Below are 17,572 nucleotides of genomic sequence, written 5' to 3'. Positions count from 1 at the left end.
CATGTGTCAGTCCAATTTTCCCAGCACCATTTATTAAATAGACTATCTTTACCCCAATGTAAATTCTTGCTTCCCTTGTCATAGACTAACTGCCCGTATATGCCTGGATTTAGTTCTGGGCTCTCTATTCTGTTCCATTGATCTATGTGCCTGTTTTTATGCCAGTACCATACTGTTTTGATTACTGTAGCCTTGTGGTACGTTCTAATGTCTGGAAGCGTGATCCCCCCAACTTTATTCTTATCTCTCAGGATTGCCGTGGCTATTCGGGGTCTTTTTCGATTCCCATATAAATTTTAGGATTATATTCTCTATTTCTGTGAAAAATGCCCTAGGTAGTTTGATAGGAATTGCACTGAATCTATATATTGCTTTAGGCAATATGGACATTTTAACTATATTAATTCTTCCTATCCATGAGCATGGATTTTCCATTTGTTTGTATCTTCTTTTATTTCTTCTTCAGTATCTTATAGTTTTCAGAGTACAGGTCTTTTACTTCTTTGGTTAAATTTATTCCTAAGTATTTTATAGTTCTTGAAGTGATTGTAAACGGAATTGTTTTTCTTAATTTCTCCTTTGGTATATACAAATGCAACTGATTTCTGAGTATTGACTTTGTATCCTTCTACCTTACTGAATTCGTCTATTAGTTCCAATAGGTTTTTGATGGAGTCTTTGGGGTCCTCTATATATAGTATCATGTCATCTGCATATAATGACAATTTTACTTCCTCCTTGCCCATGTGGATGCCTTTTATTTCTTTTTCTTGTCTGATTGCTGTGGCTAGCACTTCCAGGACTATGTTGAATAAAAGTGAAGAAAGTGGACAGCCTTGTCTTGTTCCTGATCTTAAAGGGAATGGTTTTAGCTTTTCCTCATTGAGTATGATGTTAGCTGTGGGTTTATCATATATGGCCTTTATAATGTTGAGATGTGATCCCACTATTCCCACTATGCTAAGAGTTTTTATCATAAATGGCTGCTGTATTTTTTTTATGGCTGCTGTATTGTGTCAAATGCTTTTTCTGCATCTATTGATATGACCATATGATTTTTATTTTTATTTTTGTTGCTGTTGTGTATCACATTAATTGATTTGCGGGTGTTGAACCACCCTTGCATATTAGGGATGAAACCCACCTGGTCATGATGTATGATCTTCTTAATATATTGCTGAATTCTGTTCTGTTTGCTAAGATTTTATTGAGGATTTTTGCATCTATGTTCATCAGAGATATCGGCCTGTAGTTTTCCTTTTTTGTACTGTCTTTGTCTGTTTTTGGAATCAGGGTGATCGTGGCTTCATAGAAAGAGTTTGGAGCCTTCCCTCCTTCTGGGTTTTTTTGAATAGTTTGAGCAGAATAGGTGATAATTCTATTTTGAATGTTTGGTAAAATTCACTTGTGAAGTCATCTGGTCCTGGGCTTTTATTTGTTGGGAGCTTGTTGATTACTGATTCAATTTCCTTGGTGGTAATCAGTTTATTCAGATTTTCTGTTTCTTCTTTAGTTAGCTTTGGAAGATTGTATGCTTCTAGGAAATTATCCATTTCTTCTAGATTGTCAAATTTGTTGGCATATAATTGCTCATAGTAATTTCTTAAGATTTGTTGTATTTCTGTGGAGTCTTTTGTTACTTCGCCTCTTTCATTTCTGATTTTACTCATTTGAGCCCTCTCTCTCTCTTTTTTTTTATGAGTCTAGCTAGAGGCTTGTCAATTTTGTTTATCTTCTCAAAACACCAGCTCTTGGTTTCGTTGATCTTTTGTATTGTTTTTCTGGTCTCTATTTCGTTTATTTCTGCTCTGATCTTTATTATCTCCTTCCTTGTGCTCCCTTTGGTCTTATTTTGCTGTTCTTTTTCCAGCTCCCTGAGGTGTAAGGATAATCTGTTGATTTGAAATGTTTCTTGCTTCTTTAGGTAGGCCTGCACTGCTATGAACTTCCCTCTTAGGACTGCTTTCGCTGCATCCCAGAGATTTTGGGTTGTGGTGTTTTCTTTTTCGTTTGTCTCAAGGTATCTTTTGATTTCCTCCTTGATCTCATTTTTGAGCCACTCACTATTTAGTAACATGTTATTCAGCCTCCATGCATTTGTGTGCTTTCCGGATTTCTTCTTGTAATTGATGTCTAGTTTCATAGCATTGTGGTTGGAGAAAACGCTAGATCTGATTTCAATCTTCTTAAATTTATTGAGACTTGTTTTGTGGCCTAACATGTGGTCTGTCTTGGAAAATGACTGCAGAGCATGTTTTAGGGCAAAGCAGATCAACAAGTTCAACCACAACAGTCACCAAAGGTGACCAGATACTCTCTGATGTACAAAACAACCATCACCCTACACTCAACATGTGTAGAAATATCAATCATACACGAGGAGAAAACAAACCAACAGAAACAAAACAACGGCTACAAGAAAAGAAAAAAAAACAAAAACAAAAACAAACAAAAAAAACAAGGAACAAATAGCAGAACAAAATGAAATAAAATATAATAAACTAAAAAATAGAATGAACGCGAGAAACAAAATAGCTACACCCTTAAAACAACAACAACAACAACAGCAAAAAAAAAACTTGCAGAAAAAAGGAGGAGGCAAATCAAGCAGTGACAAGGAAGCAGGAAAGAAGGGAGAGAGAGAGGTTAGAAGAGAAAGAAAGAGAAAAAAGAAGAGAAATATATATATGTGTGTATATATATGTCTACTCCTCCATATATATGGACATATATATCCACATATATGCACCTTTGTATATGCCTATATAAACAACTAAAAATACTAATGAAATAGAAGAATCCAAAAACAACCAACACAAGCAATCAATGAGAAAAAAGCAACCCAAAACATCCAAGAGAACCCAATTAACAATAACAATATAACACACCAAAAGAGAAACCAAAACCGGAAACAAACAATCAAAAAAAAAAGAAAAGGGAGAAAAAACAAGAAATAACTAGTGCCAATCCTGGCTGAAGTCTGCCAAGCTCTCCCCAGGTTTTCCTCTGCTATATACACACCCCTCTGTGTCTTGTGGGGGCAGAGCCAGCCGCCTGGCACCTAGAGTGAGCCTGGTAATGCAGGTCTATTTTAGATGAGTGGAGTTATGAGATGTGATTGGTAGTTTTTTTACAAAGTCAGTGTTGTTTCTGCTCCCACCTGTCCAGAGGCACTCTGATTTCTGCACAGCCAGAGGACTGGATGTGCGTCTTCGGGTGCTCTTTCTACTAGGGGCTGTGGGGGAGTATGTGGGGGGGGGGAATTTCAGAGCTGCTGGCAGGCCTTCCTGTGTCTCAGCAGCCAAAGTTGTTCTGCTTCCCAAGCAGCCCAGGAGAGGTGGGGGCGGAGATGGGTGGTGTGTTTAGTAGCCCACTTCTGCAGCCTCTTCTCATGCAAATATCTCAACCCCCAGGGAGTCAAAGCACCTTTGTTCTGACTTACTCCTCTCTTCAGGGGTCAGCCTCAGGCTCTGGCAGGGAGGGGGCCAAGGTTTCTGAGGGAGGGTGGGGGTGTGCACTTATCTATGCAGTTTATTTTTCCTGTCTGAGAGAAAAGGGGAAAAAAGAAAGNCAATTAACAATAACAATATAACACACCAAAAGAGAAACCAAAACCGGAAACAAACAATCAAAAAAAAAAGAAAAGGGAGAAAAAACAAGAAATAACTAGTGCCAATCCTGGCTGAAGTCTGCCAAGCTCTCCCCAGGTTTTCCTCTGCTATATACACACCCCTCTGTGTCTTGTGGGGGCAGAGCCAGCCGCCTGGCACCTAGAGTGAGCCTGGTAATGCAGGTCTATTTTAGATGAGTGGAGTTATGAGATGTGATTGGTAGTTTTTTTACAAAGTCAGTGTTGTTTCTGCTCCCACCTGTCCAGAGGCACTCTGATTTCTGCACAGCCAGAGGACTGGATGTGCGTCTTCGGGTGCTCTTTCTACTAGGGGCTGTGGGGGAGTATGTGGGGGGGGGGAATTTCAGAGCTGCTGGCAGGCCTTCCTGTGTCTCAGCAGCCAAAGTTGTTCTGCTTCCCAAGCAGCCCAGGAGAGGTGGGGGCGGAGATGGGTGGTGTGTTTAGTAGCCCACTTCTGCAGCCTCTTCTCATGCAAATATCTCAACCCCCAGGGAGTCAAGGCAGCTTGTGTCTCCACAGCTGTGGGGTGCGGGCTGCGTCTCCATGCTTCCCTCTTCTCCTGCTCCCCGGTTTGAGATTTCTGCCTCAGAAACTGCGCGCCCTTGGGCCGTTGTGGCACTCTGCGGATGGTCAGCCCAGTGGCTGAGCCCGCCCAGATACTGCAAACCACTCTGCCTTGTCCTGGATTCCCACAGCTCTGCAGCCACGGGCACAGACAGACTGTGCCTCCACTCACGCCCTCCTCTCTCCATTCCGCTACACGCCCGGTCAGAGGTTTCTGCCTTGGCTGGGGCTGGAGGTGCAGGGAGCGAGCCGCGGGAACGCTCCGATCTGCTCTCTGAGACCCCGGGTCCCAGCAGCCACAGGTGCGGGCTGTGCCTCCACGTGTTTCCACTCCCTCTTCCCCCACTTGCCCAGTCTGCCCACCTTTAAGTACTCGGAATGGGAGTCCCTTCGCTGCTCAGCGTGCTCGGTAGAGGTTTGTTTGCTGCATGGAGCAGTGGTTCTGATGGCTGCTGCCCAGAGCCCAGGAAGTCTAAGGGGCCTCCTCAGGTCTAATGGGGGTGCTGGGGAGAGAGGGCTGGTGGTGTAGGGAGGCTGATCTCACAGAGCTTCTGGCCTCCTCATGCGCCTTACCTCCCCTTCTAGTTTTAATAATCTGTGATTTTGAGTCCCTCTTCCTTAGGATGGTTGGTGCTGTGGTTTGAATGTTTATGTTACCCCTAAATTCATATGTTGAAAACCCAATGCCCAAGGTTATAATTTTAGGTGGTAGGGCCTTTGGGAGGTGATTAGATCATAAGGGCAGAGCTCTCATGAATGGGCTCAGTGCCCTTATAAAAGAGGCCCCAGAGAGCTAGCTCACTCCTTTTGCCACGTGAGGGCGACACAGTGAGAAGTGCACAGTCTGCGAGCGGAAGAGGGCGTTCACCAGAACCTGACCATGCTGGTGCCTTGACCTTGGATTTCCAGCCCGAAGAACTATGAGAAATATTTTTCTGTTATTTATAAGCCACCCATTCTGTGTTATTTTGTTATAGCAGTTCGAACAGACCAAGACAATTAGGAAGTTTAATGAAAGCACTTGGAGCTCCTCAGAAGAAATTAGTTCTTTATATCCAAATGATTTTCATTATTATTGTTCATTGTTTGTTTTTATTGCTGTACACCTACATGGATTTGTAGGGAAATCTTTATGAATTTATTTATCAAACACTGAGTGCTTATTATGTGCAGAATGTGTAGGTGTTTGGAATGCAAAGACTTAGGAAACATGAGCTGTGGAGGAGCCCTAGATAGAGGTACAAAACAAGTTTTTGCATTAGATTGTGTGCCATGCTGTAAACAATGTGGAGAGGTAAAAGTTATTTCAGAGAAACTTATTAATTGTGTCTTCTGTGTCTTGATAATAGAATGTACTAGGATTGGGCATGCAGAGAGGAATAAGATGCAGTGGAAGCACTAATAGTCCTAGTTCTCACTTAACAGAGGCCACGAGTATCTCAGCTTTGCGTAGCACCAGATAAATGCCCTTTACTCTGAGTTCCTGGAAGCCTGGTGGACCTCTGCCAGAGGTAGCAACACAGGATCCTGTTCTGTACATTGTATTCAGTGAATTACCAGTGAAGGAGTATTTTATCAGGTACCAACTGTCTTACATTGGAAGGTGCTATCTTAGGGTAGGGTGCACTACTGAACCAGACCCAAAAATGTAATGGCACAAACACAAAAAAGTTCGTTTCTTGCCCATTTCACAGTCCAGGGTGGAGGTCCAGCCTCTTATGGCCCCATCATCCTGGAGGGCATGCCTTTGTGTGCTTCTTAAGACTGAATTGTCACCTCCAGGTCACAGTAGATAGAAAGGGAAAGAGAGCCAGGGTGAAAACAGGTGGAAGAAACGCACCCAGCCTCTTAAAGGCCCTAGTTGGGCAGGGACATGCATCCCTCCACTCAGATCCTGCTGGGCAGAGTGAAAGGCCTCACCTGTCCTGAAGGAAGACTGGGAAATGTGGGGCCCAGCTACTAGCATCTTGTATGTCTTTTGTTTCTGTCTAAGAAGAGGAAAATAGATTTTGATGTATAATCTCTAAATAAATGTGAAACTGGTTTAAAGAAAACTTGTTCTTTCCCTGGGCCTCTTTCCCTTGAGGAACATTTATCTTTTTAGTCATAGGAAGTATTTTTCTTTTCTAAGCCTCAAATTGTACTTAGAGAAATAGAAAGCATAACCCTTGCCCTCAAACAACTTAAAAAGTCGCTAAGGAAATAAGACTCATATGCAAAATCATCTGTGCAGGGCACAGGCTATGTCTTACTCTCTGCTGTCTCTCTAGCACCTAACACGGATCTGACGCGTACTACTTGCTAAGATAATTGTTGGATTCAATTACAAGCAGTCTAAGTGCATGACTGTCAAAAGGGGATAGGGTATGGTTGATGGAAAGACACCAATGGACTCCGTTAGAGGTAAACAGAAACTCAGATTATTATGAAAGTAGAAGATAGCGCAGCATGCCCCCAGACTGAGTATGACTTCCCAAGCTCACAGAGTTCTCTGTGACCGTGCAAAGCTGCTCACGTGGAGTAAGATTCCTGCAGGTGTGAAAAGTGACTTCTGCCCTTCTTCTGGGGGATCTATCCCGTCCCAGCCACCTCCATTGTTTCTCTGCTCTGGAGGAGGCTCTGGCCACATGGCTGCCTTTGACCAAGTTGCAAAACAGTCCGGTGCTTTCCTGAGTGATCACCGGGAGACTGAAGTGAAGTATGGGCCACGCTTCCAAAGGTAACACCCCACATGGGCCTAGGGTTCAGACTCTGGCAGCATCCATTCTTTACCAGGTTAGTGGGCACATCATTGCCAGTGCACTGCTGGCTTTACCATCTGGGGAAGATTTTTCATTCCGATTTTTTAAACAGCTTTATTGAGGTATAATAAAATTCACCCCTTAAAAATATATAGTTCAGTGATTTTTTAGTATCTTCATAAGGTTATGCAACCATCACCACTGTCTAATTCCAGAACATTTTCACCACTCTCCATAAAACTCTGTGCTGCTTAGCAGTCATTTCTTCATTGCTCCCTTCTTCTTCTTCCCCACAACCCCAGGCAACCAGGAATCTACTTTCTGTCTCTATGGATTTGCCTGTCTATTCTGGACATTTCATATAAATGGAATGGTAGGAAACTAAACTAATAAATGTCCAGGACCAGAATTTGGACGAAATTCTCGTTTCCCCAGTCTAGGGCTCTTTCCAGTCCTCATCTGAGCCACCCCTCGTGGAACAAGTGGAACTTAAACCTTGAGAAACTGGTAGACTGGCTTTCCCTCCCATGATAACTTTTAAATTTGTTCCCCTGGCCACCTCCCCTGTTGGAACTTTAGTCATGAAAAATGCTTCTCCTTTGAAACTTAATCTTGTCCTCATTAACTAACTTGAATGAGAGCCATGTTCTAGGAGCACAGCTGTTCCTGGCAGCTGCTTGAATTCTCATGTTGTAGTTTCCTCCATTCTCAGAGCAAGGCTTTGGCATGGCTTTCACGCACCCAGGACTTCGGGACATTTAGGAAAGAGGGTACCTTCCTCTTCTTATGCTTGTGTCCAAGTTACATCCTTCCTCTGTTTCAGCATCCTGTTTCAGCAGCAACGTTGTAAGACCAAGTCTGAGCGTAGAGGGCCCAGTTTACCAACTACTCCGCTTCCTTCTCTGTCGTCTTAATCTCACCTCTTTGTGATTTCTTTTTCTCATCAAGACTATCTTTGATAGCCTCATCTTACCTGGATGAAAAATATTCTTGGACTGGAGTAGCGTGGTTACAAACAACTTATGATTGTTGACTCATCAGCTCTCAAGGGAAGACTCTGGCTATGGAAAGTTCTTCTTCCCCCAAGACTTGGCATTTGTGCCTTACAGACAGCATGTGGCAAAATCTTGGTCACTTATCGCACCCCTCCATGCCTGTTCTAGGCTTAGATCTCTTCTTGCAGCATCCCTGAGCCAAAGTTTATGAAGAGGTGATGGGTCTTTTTAGCTATATAGCTACCATCAGTGCAATTAATAAAAATGCATTCTGGGCCGGCCAAGTGGCGCATTGGTTAAGAGCTGGCTTGGGACGCCAGAGGGTCCCGGTTCGGATCCCACATATGAGGGCCAATGACACTGCCCTCTACAGCTAAGATGCTGAACAACAGCTCAAACTGGAGCTGGCTGCTGTGAGTCGCTGGTGACGGCGTAGGCTGCAGCCCCTGTGGCAGTGGGTTGCCATGGGCTACCGTGTGTAGCCAGCAGCCAGCGTGAGCAGCCAGCAGCTGCTGTGAGCGGCCATCCAGAAGCCGGCGACTGATCTGCCTCACCTGGGAAGAGAGCAATGATGGTGCCAACTTGGGCCAGTGAAGCAACGTCCTCCACAACTAGACTGAAGAAAAAAAGGACAGCAACTTGTCTGTTGCCCTTCCCCAATTCCTCAGAGCTGTTCCCATCCCCCAATTCCCCAATAAAAATCTTTAAAAAAATAAATAATAAATAAATAAATAAATAAAAATAAAAATGCTTTCTTTCTGCAGTAGTTACTAAGTGGCAATATTAGGCTACTAATGAGATGAGTATTTTCATTTAGCATCTGTAACCTCTGAAACACAACTTAATCATTTCAGAGAAGAGACCAGATTTCTCCACTTCTGAGTTTGTGTTTAGAACCAACTTATCTTCCCCTCTTCTGATTTTGATTACCCTGAAGACTGTGAGGCCCTCAGGGGCAGTGTACTGTACACATGTGGCATGATAGACTGGCAGGTAGCCCAAGCGTGACACATTTTGTCTGGACTCAGGCAACCACCAGGGCTTTGCTCAGCAGCAACTCTGCAGAGCCTGTTTGGGCTGGGCTCGGATGTGGGACTGTCAGAAGAGGGGCACATCTTCCTTGCCTTCAAAGAGCTTCCTGTCCTCCAGTTGGGTGTATAACACTGTCAGTCTTGAAAACACCCTAAAATATTATACTCAGTTTTATGTATAAACTGTTACCAGAGATAATAGGAGATGGCTTCCTGAAAGAGGTGGGTTTGAAACAGGGCCTTGCAGAGCCTGGCAGGGCTTGAGGGGGAGTGGGCAGCACAGCACCTTGGAATCAACTAGCTCTGACTTTAGATTCTAGCTCCACCTATTTCAGTGTGACCTTATGTTAGTTAAGCCTTTAAATGGGGGAAGAAGCTGTTATGAGAATTTAAACCTTGTATAGCACTTAGCACAGTCGAAACTCAATAAATAATGTTTCCCTTTCAGGTTAAAGATGGGAAAGAATAAAAAATAGAAAACTTATATTGGGGGGTTAGCGGAAGAACAGCATGCTGAGAGAATAGGGTAAGGGGAATATAGAGGCTTGGGGGAGGGGGTACTGTTTGTATTTCTTAAGCAATGATATTCATCTTTTTTCAAGGAAATGTACAATTGATCTTCTGTTTGCCTATACTGAGCACTGTCTCCCAATGTTATGTAGTTTGTCATTCGCTGGCTCTCTGGGTCCCAGCTGTGCCTGCTTAACCGTGTTTTTCTCATACCCAGGAGCGCTCCCACCCCAGCCCACTGTTGCCCGGCTGTTGGAACACTGTATAACACCAACACACTCGAGGCTTTCAAGGCTGCAGATAAGAAGCTACTTTTGGAACAAGCAGCAGATGAGGTTAGCTGGGAAAACATGATGTATCCATCGTAGTTTCCGGGTCCCGTAGGTGTGGTGTTTCTGATCAGGTGTACAGGTCTGTCATAGAAACTAGCATATTGTCACAATTCAGAGAGCGGTGGGCATCTATGTTGGTGGGAAGGTCAGGAAAAGACATCGAGGCTGTCACCTGGGTTTAGGCTGGGATTCGTGGCGGGGCAGTGGATAAAAAGCTTTGCTGCTGATCTCCAGTTAGCATTTTGAAGCAGCTTGACCTCTGTCTGCGTGTTCTGTTCCTGTGTCTGAATGCATTTAGTTCTCTGTTCTTTGTGCCTCTGGAAGAGGCTTTCCAGTCCTAAGCACTGAAGTGCTATCGGAGATGATCATAAAGTCTCTTCAGTATCCTCAGGGCTAAATCTAAACTACTCCATCTGATTTTCAAGGCCCCTCATGGCCTGGCTTCTGTGGCCTTTCTGTCCCATCACACTGGCCCTTCCCCTCTCTGACCTGGTCACAGAAAAGTGCTTCTCATTTCTTCCTTCATCTACTTTTTGTTCTCTCCTCTATTCTCAGGACACAGTGTTCTTTCTGCCTGGAATGTCTTTACTTCTTCACATCTGAGTTAGTGTGAGGAATTGAAATGGGGGGACCATTGATCCCAATGCCCTTTAACTCACTTCATTGAGTGGTCTTCACACTGGTCTTAAAAAACAAGAGTCTTGGGCAGGCCGAGTGGTGCATTGGCTAGGAGTTGGCTTAGGACGCCAGCTCTGAGCAACAGGGCCCGCGTTCAGATCCCACATGAGCGCCAGTGACACTGCCCTCTACAGCTGAGATGGTGAACAACAGCTCGACCTGGAGCTGGGCTGCCGTGAGTCACTGGCGACGGTGTAGGCTGCAGTGGGGTTGGCTGGCAGCGGGCGTGAGCTTTCGTGAGCTGCCGTGAGCGGCCTTCCAATGGCTGGCAAGCGACTGCCTCACCCGGGAAGAGCACAATGATAATACCAACATGGGCCAGTGAAGCGACGTCCTCCACAGCTAGACTGAAGAACAAAAGGACAGCAACTTGTCTGTTCCCCTCCCACAATTCCCCAATACAATCTTTACAAAAAGAAAAACAAAACAAAACAAGAGCCTTGTTTTCATGGCTGCCATGGTCACAGAAAGGAGTTGGCTGCCTTTGGTCCTGAGGAAGGTGGCCCTTCTGTTCCTCAGGATGGAAGCAGGATGGATGCAGCTAATGACTCAGGTGATGATGGTTGTTCTCCTTGGCCTGCAGCTCGACTGCTCCTGGGCTCCTGCTTTGGCTGCACCTTTAACAGACTGTCCCTAAAGAATTGAGTCAGGTTTTGGTCCATCACGGAAAACAGCAGGTTGCTCCCCATGGAATCCCCACCCCTTGCCTGAGGCTGAGCCTTTCCACAGTCTCCCTTACTCGGCTCATCAGAAGTGGGGGCCTGCTCCTCAGCGGCCCAGCTCCTTCACGGTTATCATTTCAGCAGTAGGAACTTCTCTTTGCTTATTTTCCTCTTCTCCCCATGTGTGGGGAATGGTTCTTAGTGGCACAGCTGTTTGTCTTGCTTAGTGACACAACGTTTGGCAACTAATCTTAGCTACTAAAACATCTTGTGACCAGCAGCTGCTGACCAGTACCAGCTTCTGCTTCCAATCCTAATACTTGCTGAGTATTCATAAACTAGACTTCATTCCCTTTCCTTCCTGTCTCAGGGTGAGATCATCCCAAATAAGACTTTAAGAAATCCCCCATACGTAGTTCAAATGGCTACCTCCCCAAAGCCCTCCCTGGCCCTTCCCCTCCCCATCTCCCAGGCAAGTTCAGTGTTCCTCCTGGGAATTCTACATTCTTCTGTGATAGCACGTCCTACCTGGTTGTGTACTTGCACATTTATGTCTGTCTCTTTCATTAGACTACAAGATTCTTGAAGTTAGAGATCATGTCTTTTATTTCTGTAACCCCCATGTGCCTGGTGTATATAATAGAAAATGAGTAAATATTTGTTGAAGGAAATAACAAAGGCATGAAAGTGGCCTGGTTGCTGAGACCCCTGAGAGGAGGCTCCTGGGCTGTCTCACTCTCTTCAGCCTATTACGGGAGTGTGTCTGGTGGACAGGAGTGTGAAGTGGGCAGGGTGAGGTAACGACCCACTTCATTGCCTGGGATAAGTGGTGCCTGGCCTGTGCTTCGCTTGAGAGTGAGAAGTTCAGAGATGCCTGATAACCTGCCTGATGCTTTCCTTTCTTCTGGCAGATATGGAAATCCATAAAATCAGGCGCTGCTCTTGAAAACCCTGTCCTCCTGAACAAGTTCCTCCTCTTGACATTTGCAGTAAGTAAATGGACTGTCTGTCGCACCTAGATTGCTCAGATGCCCTGGGCAAGCCTGGATGCCAGTATTAACACTTTGCTCTCCTCTCCCTGAAGCTTTTACCTTGTGTTATTCAAGTCATGGCTGTTAAAGAAATTCTCATTTGGTTAGTGGCCCGATAGTGCTGGCACTTCTTACCAATGCAACATTAATTCATCCTTACTGATCATATTGGTATAGTCATCACACTTCTGGTGGTAGTTGCATGTTTATAACACAGTCATCCACCTCTTGTCATTCAGGACACAATAAAGTCAGGTTCGTGGCTAATGTCCTTGTTACATACAGCCCTGCAGAGCTCAGTCACTGGGTCCATTGACATAAGGAAAAGGTGATGTCTCAGGGACCCCGGCCACCCCCAAGCAGCTCTGCACTAGAGGAGATGACACTGTATAGCTTATTCACACATTTGTGTTTTTTAAAGAAAGAAAAATGTTTTATATAAATGATATCTAATTAAAATGAACATGAAGTGCAGCTTTGAAGAGGGAAAGAAATCACATTAGGTAACCATCTGCTGCCTAGGGAAGCAGGGGAAGAACCTGGTCTCAGTGATGGGGAAAGCGGTAAGGGCTGAGAGTAGGGATACCAGCTACCCGCCCATCTCCAAGCACATGCACTTGCGCGTTCGTGTGCATGTGTGTATAGATATATACGTACAGGCATACCTCAGAGATACTGCAGGTTTGTTTCCAGACCCCTTTAATAAAGTGAGTATTGTAATAAAACGAGTCAGAATCTTTTTGCTGGTGGAGGGTCTTGCTTACAATTTGTAAAAAACATAATATCTGTGAAGCACAGTAAAGCAATAAAACGCTGTATGTTTTGTGTGTGTGTGTGTGTGTGTGTGTCTATCTATCTATATATATATACGTACAAAAGTAATTTATCCTTTATAATAAAACATGACTATATAATATTTTGTCAACTGTATATTCTATAGCAGCTATTCTCAACCTTTCACAGGGGTCGCCTAAGACCATCGGAAAACACATATTTTCGATGGTCTTAGGAACCAAGACACTGCTCCTCTATCCGTCTCCAGGCCCACATACGAGTACCCGGTGACCCCTGTGAAAGGGTTGTTTGACCCCCAAAGGGGTCACAACCCATAGGTTGAGAACCACTGTTTCTATAGAGTCTTGTATATCTATGTTGCTTCCAATATTCACTATTTTAAAAAATGCTGCAGTGAACAACATTGTCTATACTGATTTTTTTCCCACTGTTCATTCCATTTCTTTAGAATAAATTCTGTGGAGGGGGCATATAAACATATTGATGTTGATCTAAAATATGTTATTTCACCACAACTTCATCAGCTTTGGATGTTAATCCTCTTTCCCACATTTTTCTTTCCTTTTTTTTTTTTTTGCCAAGTTATAAAAACCTTCCTTTCTCCCCACCTTTGCCTTTCTTTCTCCCCCACAAACTAATGCTTCATTTCTTCTGAATGCTGCCTCTCTGATTTACGGAGAGAATGATAGGAATCGAACTGGAGGCCATACCGAAGGTGGCTATCTACAAGGAGCACATTTTCTAACAAGTTGTTATGCTTTCTGTGTAATAGTGGGGACACAGAAACAATTTTAAATTCTTCCTGGGATTACTTCGGCATTGAGAATTCGTCTGTAAAATTAAGTAATTTTGTAGGTTTGCTACTAGGATAGATATAAGTCGTGCTAAAGATTTTTGGTTTTGTTATTTTAACATGAATACATTTTCTATACCAAAAATTCTAGTTAATGGAATCTAAATGACAATTTGTGCTTAAATAGAAAAGTAACATTAGCTCTTACTTAAAGTTTCAAGTCATTTCCCAGAGTCAGTATGTATGTTGGCCTTCTTGCCTTTTAACTGAGCATTCTTAGCCTGCCTTTAAAAAAATTAAAAGTCTGTCTCTTTTTAAATCTTCAGATACAAAGGGCTTTATGTTTAATTTAATCGAGGCCCTTAGTATCCTGAAAAGAACCCTAAGAAGTTCAAGCCTTTGGACTTTTGAAGATGACCTGATAAAGCCTCTTAGAAATTCTCAAGCTCTTCATCTTGAATTGTTTAACCTTTTACTAAAGATCAGTTATGACAAATCATTTAAGTACAAAAAAGAGAGGATAGTCTCTGGAGGTGTTTTTGCTTTTTTTTCCCCCCTGCTGGTTTTTAGGGCTTAAAGGAAGAGACACTTCATTAATTTCAGTTTTGCAGTCTGTTTTGCTATTATCAAAAGGGAATTTGTTCCTAGTTGATCAATTAGTGGCAGAATTAAAGAGTGTGAAAACTCTTAATTATGAGCCTTTCTTATCTGGACACACATTTATATATAAGTTTATATTCAAAAAGTCATCTAGTATGATTCCATTTATATGAAAACTCTAGGGCCGGCCAAGTGGCGCGTTGGTTAAGAACTGGCTTGGGATGCCAGAGGGCCCCGGTTCAGATCCCACATATGAGGGCCGGTGACACTGCCCTCCACAGCTAGGGTGCTGGGTGGCAGCTCAACCTGGAACTGGGCTGCCGTGAGTCACCGGCGATGGTGTGGGCTGCAGCCCCTGTGGCGGTGGGTTGCCATGGGCTACCGTATGTAGCCAGCAGCCAGCGTGAGCAGCCAGCAGCCACAGTGAGCGGCCGTCCAGAAGCTGGCGACTGATGTGCCTCACCTGGGAAGAGTGCAGTGATGGTGCCAACTTGGGCCAGTGGGGCGGCGTCCTCCACAACTAGACTGAGGAACAGGATGACAACGACTTGTCTGTTCCCCTTCCCCCAATTCCCCAGCATTGTTCCCATCCCCCCAATTCCCCAATTAAAAAAAAACCAAAAAACTCTAGAAAAGGCAAATCCATAGAGACAGGAAATAGATTAGTGGTTTCCAGGGGTTGGAGAGAGGGGGTAATGGGGAGTTTCTGCTAATGGGGTTTCTTTGTGAGCCAATGAAAATGTTTTAGAATTGGTGGTGATGGTGGTACAACCTTGTCAATATACTAAACAAAACCCACTTAACTATATACTTTAATATCATGAATTTTATGGTATGTGAATTACATCTCAATAAAAATGTCATCAAACAACCATCCACTTTTTATTTGTAGCAGATTCAAGAAAAAAATATTAGCCAAATAAACAGCATAGTGGTCAGTGGTAACACACTGATGGGTCAGCTGTCAAATAGCTGCATAACTATTGGATCCTACACATGAGTGAGCCAGGGCACAAAGGCTTCAGGAATTCAGAGGCAAGAGCATTCAGCCTGAGTGGGACCAGCATCTAGGACAGCTTCATGAGTCCTTTCTCCTGCATTGCTTCCCCTGGTGGGGGAATCAGTCACACACACCCCCAAAGATGTAACCTCTTCTATCATCGATGCTCCTTAGTTCTTAGAACTTCTTCTGTGACTCATACAGTTAATCATGCACTCATTTTATCTCTGCCTAGTGCAGAAAATGAGCTATCCCAAGGACTGGGACTGGGTTTATTCATCTTTATTGTCAGGGTCCAATATTTTGCCTTGTACATAGCACATGCTTAATAGTTGCTGACTTGAATGAATTTCATCAGTAAGGCATTTCTAAAAGCAACATTATATTATCTCAGCACACATAGGTTATGTTTAGCATGGCTTCTTTAATAACATGCGTAATTCATTTGATTGTGAAGAGAATGATAACTGTGTTTGGAGGTTGTGTCTCCACAGATGGAACATGGAGTGTGTTTGGTACTGTGAGCAAAAGCTTCAGTTTTGAAAGCAAAGTTCTGATCCCCTCTCTGCCACTTAATATCTTTGTTTTGTTCAAATTCTTCACCCCTCTCTGAGATTCAGTTTTCCGTCTATAAAATGGGATGATAGTAGTTACCTTTCAGGGAGGTTTTGTGTATTAAATGATGATGATAATGTCAATGACTTACTGAACACTTTCTGTTAGCACATGGCCAAAAAAGTATATTACGCTTGTCGTAATATAGTAGTGTGTGGTATGTGGAAGTGTTTGGGGATAAAGACAGAAATTCACTATCCTATCCTATCATGAGTTTTGTTGGATATGAGAATTACTGACAAGCTGGTCATATTTTGTGTGCTTCAATTTTTCTGTCTTACATGGCTATGGAAAGTTACATTAATAGATGCATTTCAGTTTAGTCATTGGTGCTTTTCTGATATCCTATGTTATATTCTTTCTTCTAGGATCTAAAGAAGTACCACTTCTACTATTGGTTTTGCTCCCCAGCTCTCTGCCTTCCCGAGAGTATTCCCCTCATTCAGGGGCCAGTGGGCTTGGATCAAAGGTTTTCACCCAAACAGGTATCAACAATTAAAACCAAATGTAGGTAAAATTGGGTGTAACATGCAAGAGTAGTTTAGTACATTCTAAAGACAAATAGGCACTTGTCTAGATGAAGAGGCAGTCACTGTGGAGTCCTTCAAAGATGGTACCAGTAGCAGAATTATTTACAAAATGTTTGTAAAATCACTTTGAAGGAGTAGTGAGCAATAATTTTCCAGGGTTTCAATGACATTTGGTGAAATTTTAAGCCACTAGGGAGGAATTAGAGGAACATGTTAAAAGACTAAGAATTTGCTAAGATGCCTTCTTCACTTTCAGTGTGGGAATCATAAGGCATTCAATATACCTTGGGAAGAGAGTCTTTGAAGCCAAATAGAAGACATTGTCCTTCCCTTGTGCCATGTTGCAGAACTTCTGCATCAGGAATGGTATATGCTGAGCTAGTCTTTGCATTTTCAAAAAAATAATGAGGTCATTAGGGATGGCCCCGGAAGAGTAATGAAAATAATCAGGCTGGTAGAACATAGACCCTAAACCAAAGAATTCTAACTGTTGTTGAGGCAAAAAAGTGAGTGGCAAATGATTTGAATTAATGAAGCGTATCAGTCACTAAAACTGAATTGTAAAGCCAGGGAGCAGCCCTTACTGATTACAAAATAATAATGTTTGTTTACTAAGATAAATCAAAAGTTGTGGTTTTGTGGAACTAATTTCCCAAGAAGAAATACGTGGGGGAAAGAGGATTATGCATGGGGATCGACTGCTGATGGATGGGTATGAGGCTTCTTGCAGGGGGGACGAACGTGTTCTCAAACGATTGTTGTGATGGTTGCATAATCCTGTGAACATGCTAAAAACAGCATTGAATTGTGCACTGTAAGTGGATCAGTTGTTTGCTAAATGAACTATGTCTTAATAAATCTTAAAGATTTTGGAAAGGTTCATGGTAAAATTCATGCTTGTTTATCCCAGGAGAGAAATAATACTTGAATACCTCTCTTACTTAACCTTTGTGGTTGACGTTTTAGAGAACCACCATGCTGCATGTTCCATAAAATGTCCCTCTATGCCCTAAGACACTCCACTGTGCACGTGGACTGGACAATGTTATATAAAAGTGAAGTGG

The 17,572-nt window shown here is 43.2% G+C and overlaps 1 protein-coding gene across 4 annotated transcripts in view; it reads left to right on the top strand.

The window, feature by feature from the left end:
• ATG7 (autophagy related 7) overlaps nt 1–17,572 on the top strand; it is a 250,861-nt gene that overhangs the window by 27,790 nt on the left and 205,499 nt on the right. For all 4 annotated transcript variants that reach the window (XM_019651069.1, XM_019651070.1, XM_019651071.1 and 1 more), the window contains 3 exons: nt 9,690–9,807; nt 12,056–12,133; nt 16,347–16,463. In XM_019651069.1, coding sequence (XP_019506614.1) covers nt 9,690–9,807; nt 12,056–12,133; nt 16,347–16,463 — 313 coding nt within the window. The remainder of the gene's footprint in view (nt 1–9,689; nt 9,808–12,055; nt 12,134–16,346; nt 16,464–17,572) is intronic.

Source organism: Hipposideros armiger, unplaced genomic scaffold (assembly GCF_001890085.2).
Source record: "Hipposideros armiger isolate ML-2016 unplaced genomic scaffold, ASM189008v1 scaffold_152, whole genome shotgun sequence".
NCBI lineage: Eukaryota > Metazoa > Chordata > Mammalia > Chiroptera > Hipposideridae > Hipposideros > Hipposideros armiger.
This window is presented reverse-complemented; position numbering and strand designations above follow the sequence as displayed.